The sequence below is a fragment of the Antedon mediterranea genome, chromosome 3 (genome assembly GCF_964355755.1).
Source record: "Antedon mediterranea chromosome 3, ecAntMedi1.1, whole genome shotgun sequence".
NCBI lineage: Eukaryota > Metazoa > Echinodermata > Crinoidea > Comatulida > Antedonidae > Antedon > Antedon mediterranea.
Genome location: NC_092672.1, coordinates 7,441,795 through 7,448,814, shown reverse-complemented (window position 1 = coordinate 7,448,814; position 7,020 = coordinate 7,441,795). Strand labels below are relative to the sequence as shown.

The window sequence follows — 7,020 nt, the reverse complement described above, 5'->3', positions numbered from 1 at the left end:
TCACCTTCTTTAGTCACTTTTTATTACAATATTTTTAACTGGTTTTAAGGGAGGACGTAAAAGATTTAAATCAATAACTAAGTATATATGAGTTCCAACCTGGTAACTGACTACTTCGTGTGATATATTACAATGTGGATATTTTGCCATTGTTGTGATGTGTTAATAGTGTATTGAACTAACTATGTTCAAAGCCAATCATGGGTACAAAGTTCAATAAATATTTGAGTACCTGTACCGCCATATAACCACCAAGAAGACTGACCAAAAGAAACAAATGGAATTTAAAGTGGATCTTACTCCTCACTTTGACGATGTTTTTAAGTACATTGGCTCTTATAATCGTCATTTCACAATTTCGTTTTTTATTCTCAGTTTAGTTTATATATCCTCTGGCCTTGATGCGGTAGCTGTTATATTTTTGCTTCCTAACATTGTTCACTGGTGCCGCGTTGAAGAGTTAGATAACCGCTGCGTTGAGATAGGATTGAATGAATATGATTGTCAGCAGATGAAGAGTAAATATCGCCACCATGACGATAACAGTACAACTATTAACGAAGAATATTGCAATCAATACAATTTTACAGCCTACGATTTTGTTTCGAATTCTTCATTCAAAAATACTCCTACGCTGTATTGCCAAAATGGGTTTGAATATGACAATAGTCTATATCAGACATCCGTCACAGAGGAGGTAAGTAATAACCTTAGCAAAGTAATTCATAAAACATAGCCCGAGGGAAGAGTGAAATTTCCATTATTGTATAAAGTTATCATTATTTTGGATAGTGTTATTATTATTATTATTATTATATACCACTGCACCCAATTGTATTGTGTTTCTGTGGGAAAATGAATGTTCTGGTAATCGACAGAGTATACTGCCCTCTTAGTTTTACTCTGATCTGATTCGTTATTTGCTTTCAGATGAGACGTTTAGCCGTTGATCCCTGAATGCCTCATACAGCACTAGAAGATTTTCATAGAAAAAAAAACGAATTTGTATGGACTAATCGCAGATATTCGCTGTGTCCTAAACGACACAAATATTATAGTATCTGGCAATACGCGAACTCTACGTAGTTTCGATTTTTTTGCAGTAGTAATTGTCGAAAGGCGTAAAAAGTGACATGAATTTAACCTGAAATGCGCGTAAAATTATATTAGTATAATTATGAGAAAAATCGGTTCTAAACTTAATTTTACTAATAGTTCAATTATATTATTTTTTTTAGTTTGATTTAGTATGTGAGAATACGTACCTGATTTCATTATCATTATCGTTGGAGTATGCTGGATTGCTAATTGGATCATTGATTATTGGAAACATTGGTGACAGGTAGGCCTAGACATTTCTATTTAGGCCTAATAATAGAAAACGGTATAGTATAAATCATGGACCTAATGTATGGGTCCATGAGTAAATTAATCACAGATTTTAGACACCTGTGTCAGGCATTCCCCTGACACAGGGGCTACCGTTGTCCAGTTCCATCCCCTACTCGTCTCGAAAGATGAACTAGGTCCTTTAAAGTGCACACTGGACCTACGGTTTATATTGTTTACCCGAGAAGACTTATTTCATCACCAGAACAAGCGAGTCGGGCTAGAATCAATGCCGATATTGTTAGCTCTTTAGGTCGGAAAACAGTGCTCAACCATTTTTGACCCGCTCTAACATAATACGAACATGTTCTTTCTTCATTTTCATGGTCTTGGTAGCTCTAAATTCCCCACTTTCGCTCAACATGTGCGAATGAGAAGAAGTCAATATCAATAGTGTGCTGTTATTCATTCATTTATTTCCTTTATTTCGGATAGTACCTCCATATCCATATACAAAACATAAAAAAACAAAAAGAGAAAAAAATTCAACAGGAAATTACCAATAGCAACTTCCACAACAACCTACAATATCCTAAAATGTAAATTGTTTAAATATCATTTTTTGTTATGTTTAGATATGGAAGAAAGCCGACTACTGTTGTTTGTATGTTACTCTGGAGCATAGTCTGTGTTGGAACAATGGCAGCACAGTCGTATTGGATGTATACGATATTCAGACTTTTGTCGGCGATATGCGCCACTGGAGTGTACACTACAGTATTTGTTTATGGTGAATAAAAACATAATCTATTCAGGCAAATACCATACATTTACAATTATAACACAAATAAGCAAACAATAAAGTAAGGGAATTTCATAGTCACTACCTGCCAGGAAATGTCCAAAAAAAGTTACAATACAATAAATAAATAAAAAAAATCATCATTTCAAATAATCAACAATAATATACTTTTGGAGTATACCAATTACAGTGTCACGGATGCCCCCAACGCCTTTTCTGCTCATTCCAAAAGTTGTTTATATTTAAAATGTATTATTTTTGTATTAATTTTAAATATTGCATTGCAAAAAAAGTTGAAGCACACCAGAACGAACCAATTTGTTTTTTTAAAAGGGCATTTTGTTTTTAGTTATGTATAATTAATAATAGAGTAAGTGTATTATTCTAATAAATTATTATCATTCAATTTTTTCTTTATTCAGGTTGTGAATTAGTTAGCCCATCAAAACGGTCTTTAGCGGGGTCCTTTCTCAATTTTCAATGGGCAATCGGCTATACTCTAGCATCGTTCTTTGCCTATATGATCCAAAATTGGCGATATCGTTTGCTGGCAATGCTTGTTATCCATGCACTCATATGTGTTTTAATATGTATGTAGGTACATGCTTTTTATTTTGTATTGAAACAAAATTGTCTATTGCTCATGGAACATTGTTGAAAAAAAAATGTAAAAATATGCACAATAGTATTTTACATTGGCCTTTGGCATTTTTGCAATCTGTGTTTTTAAAGCTCTGTCTGATGTACCCAAATATTTGTAGTGGTAGTGAAATGCCCAAATATGGTAGTGATATGATATCATCGTGTAGGTCTACATATGGGCACATCACATTTTGTTGTCACATAACGTTTGATAGTGTGGACAGAGCTTAACAGTATTTTAACATTGTTAACAGAATTTTAACATTGGCTTATCAACACTATTTTAGCATTGGACTATAGAGTTTTTGCATTTTGATTATTTTTCTTTCTAGTTATTTTCCATTTTAAGTTGACCAATACAATTTCTTGAATCTTGGCTCTTGAAATGAGATTCGAGATACGATTAATTAAACGATAAACACAAACAATACAGATAAAAAAAAGTATATAACTGTCCGTTAGTATTCTAATGTTATCTTTTCTCTATATTTGATAATTATTTACAGTGTGGTCCCAGAATCTCCACGTTGGCTTCACTCTGGAAATGAGTTCAGTAAAGCAGAACAGATATTAAAACGTGCTTGTAAAAAAAATAGCAAGAATAAAACAGAAATGTACGAGTTCTGTAAAGTACTATTCAAAGTAGATCCGGCATCATCAAACAATTTGGTAAGAGTAAAATTTGAATGTAATTTTACTCTTGGCTGGTAAGAGATAATTTTAGGATTTTTTTGTGTCGTAAAGTTTCACTCTATATAGCTTGGTTCACACTTTTGGACGCAAAGCAATGACGTGGGCACAACGCAAGTAAGTTGACGAATCACAAGCAACAGTTCGGATAATTAATCGCTTGTGATTGGTCAAATTACTTACGTCCTTAAAACCAAAACTATAAATACAATGTTATCAACATTGGGAATACTCTCTTTAATTTGTCAAAGTAATATCTGATAGTTCGTTTTTCTGAACAATATTTGGTTTACTTGAGGGAGGGAATTGTAATGATAAAGACAGTCTGATACTGTATCCTGTTTTCCAGATGTCATGTAGTATTCTTTTGGTTTTGTTTTACATAGAAGACAGCAGATCCATCCGTGTTAAAATTCACCTCACTGGACTTAGTACGTTACAAGCATATTCGGAGAAGGTTTATAATGATGGTCTACATATGGTAATGTTAAAATTATCTATTTTTCTGTAACTTTAATTATTTACAAATACCTCACAGTTTTTTGCATAACGTCGACCAAAGTACGCACAGTGCGACAAGAACATGTCACGGTAGATGGCCTAGTTGATGGCGGTTCCACCAACCTGAGGTTTGGCATAGTAGTGAAAGCTATTATACCAGAGGTTTGTAAAGAATGCTTGTATATTTACATACACCGTGGAGAAATAATTTATTCAATTTTATTATTTCTCCAAGCATATATACATTACAAGCTCTTTTCAATGTGATTTTTTCATAGGTTTGTAAATTCGTTAGTCTATAGTGGTATATCACTCAGCATTGTCAAACTTGGGTCAAACGACTACGTTACAAACGCTCTGGCAGGTCTTATTGAGATCCCAGGTGTTATTTACAGCTGGATAGTAATTGAACGATTTGGACGGCGAATTCCTTTAAGTCTGACAATGTCAGTGACAGGAGTGGCTTGTGCCGCTACTTCTGTATTTTGTAAGTATGAAAACATATTTCCGTATATATTTTTTAAATTGTTATTATTTATATTATATTTATTTTTTAGATATGATTTTACTTATAAATTATAATCTTGTTTTCAATAGCAAATGAGATATTAGTTGTCACTATGGGAATGATTGGAAAATTTGGCATCTCAGCAAGTTTCTCAATTGTTTATATATTTGCTACAGAGGTTTATCCTACTCCTATAAGGTAATATGTAGGCCTACCTTATATTTGTCCTTAGTTTCTTCTTGGTGGCTTGTTCTGCTGTGTCGTCTTTTCTCACCTGTTCTCGCCAAAAGCGTAGCGGAACATAGAACCTCTCTCAGTTTCTCGTTTTGTCTTTTTACGATATTGATTGGACATGCGTATTGGGGTCAGCTGAGGTTACTCATGAATAATTCATGATGTTTTTCCATAACGTACCTACCTACGAAAAAATCCTTTCCATGAAGCTCGGTATATAATACTGTATAAGAAAAGTCATCAAACACCTTGATATCGGATGACTCGCTATGATTGTCAAAACGGGTTCTTTTTATTCTAAATAAATCAAATCGTCTGTTAATTAGACTTTACCGTAAAACGAAAAAAAAGCAATACAATGTTAACACTGCGCCCAACTCATCTGTTCAGGTGACACCCCTATTTAGAAGACATTTTTCTGGGTTCCGAATGCGTTTGATAAATAGTGGTTTTATTGTATTAATAACTGCAAATACTAAATAAAATTATTTGTATATAATCTTACAGAAATACAGCCTTTGGAGCATCTACATTGTTGGGTGGCTTAGGAGGAATCGTAGCCCCGCAGATACTCTACGTTGGTGTCATTTTCAAACAGCTTCCGTATCTTATATTTGCTGCTCTGGCAATTATTGCCGGGTTCATTGCACTTTTACTACCAGAAACCAAGGGAATAAATCTGCCACAAACTATAAAAGAAGGTGAAGATCTTGGGTAAGTGACTGTACAGCGGCTTATAAGGTGGTTTTAGCATGGTGACATAGTTTTCTATCACGCCACCGTCAGTGTACCAAGAAACAAGAAACATACTTGATGTCGGTCAATACGATTCTGATGACAACATTTCTACAATAGCATAACGTACCGTACTCTAGCATAACGTACTCTAGTACAACGTACAATGGAATGGACCCGAAATCTTTTTACGTAGTTATGCCGTTTATACATTACATCATTGTATTAATCACAAAACAAGTGTAATTGCGATATCACAATACTGAGGCTACCAGTTGTTGTTTATATAAATTAAGGTTACACACTTTAATTGAACTACAGTATAATCAAATTATGTTTTTGTTTCCATATGAAATATCTAAAAGATGATTTGTTCATATTATAATCATTATTTTATTTTTCAGAACTACTAAACCGTTTATATCAAGTGTAACCCAAAATGAGAAACTCAGCGAAAGCGAAATATAATCAACGACTCTGCATTATGTTATACTATTTCGTAGATTGCTTGTAAAAAAACCGCTTCATTCTATAAGGTTCAACCTTTTTTTTTATTGTTTTAAGGGCAAGTGTTTCCCTTACCCTAAGTGTGAATGGTGAATACGACAACTGGTTGTTATTATGGAGGAAAAGAAAACTTAATTAATGCCGGCAATTGTTTTTACTGTAATACATTATTTGGACTTTGTAAAAAATAAGGGATTAATTTATCTAGAACGTGGATCTAAGTGTCCTCGAAAAGGTGAATAAACCTCGAAACACACACAATTCACATGCACAAATAAGTTCATTTGAATGATTTAATAATAATTGAACGGTTTAATAATTCTCTCTTTCGCAATGTATTCTCACCTGGTCTGAAGTATAGGCAATCATTTTTGGCAATACATCATACTGGTCCTTATCCGGCTCCCTTTCAACCACCTGACGAATAGTTTTCATATTGGCTGCCAGCAACGAAAATATGGTAGCTTCACTAGCAGATCCCTGAAAAACAAAATCACATGATCACAGTACGATTATGAATCAATCTCTATCCGAATCAATCAATATGATTATATAGCGCCGGTATCCTTATGTTAATGTTCAGAGGTAAAAACGGAAATGTTTCTGATGTGTACAAGTGAGTTTTCACACGTTTAAAAAAGGTGTTGACATTTTTACCATGGTGAAGTATTATAATTTATTTTAATAGGTTTGAAATCAAAAAGAGATCTATGATTAAGACACTCACTGTAGAATCAATCCGCCTCCGTCATTGTTCTTGATTAATTTGTAAATTACCTGTATTACCCCTCCACCTTTTCCACTACCTTCTGTCAGGAATTCATTAGGTAGGCCTATTGCTTTACATATCCAATCTAAAACAATCGTTTCAAGTTCTGTGCAAGCTGGGATGACAATCTACACAAAACAATGTTGAATTATTGAAGGAGGCACAATAATGAACAATAAATGACGTCGTATCACCAGTATATTTTGAGCCAATGAGCCAAGAAACATTCTCAGTATTATGTCTAGGGATGCGGTTCCACTGTCTTATAACCACTTGGTCACCGAGTGTATGCTTACTATATGA

At 33.9% G+C, this 7,020-nt stretch overlaps 1 protein-coding gene across 2 annotated transcripts; it reads left to right on the top strand.

Moving 5' to 3' along the window:
- The first annotated feature begins 96 nt into the window (after positions 1–96).
- Positions 97–6,732, top strand: LOC140044730 (solute carrier family 22 member 3-like). 2 transcript variants are annotated; one of them, XM_072089360.1, is made up of 8 exons: positions 1,142–1,342; positions 1,965–2,119; positions 3,280–3,442; positions 3,850–3,944; positions 4,243–4,451; positions 4,562–4,670; positions 5,214–5,420; positions 5,846–6,732. In XM_072089360.1, exons 2-8 carry the CDS (start codon positions 2,082–2,084, stop codon positions 5,907–5,909), a joined length of 885 nt encoding a protein of 294 aa, XP_071945461.1. In that variant the 5' UTR covers positions 1,142–1,342; positions 1,965–2,081; the 3' UTR covers positions 5,910–6,732. The 2 variants fall into 2 exon arrangements, with proteins under 2 accessions (XP_071945462.1, XP_071945461.1); XM_072089361.1 differs by lacking the exons at positions 3,280–3,442; positions 3,850–3,944; positions 4,243–4,451; ... (1 more) ...; positions 5,214–5,420; positions 5,846–6,732 and adding exons at positions 97–697; positions 2,554–3,077 and having other exon boundaries at positions 1,239–1,342.
- Positions 6,733–7,020: the final 288 nt, after the last annotated feature.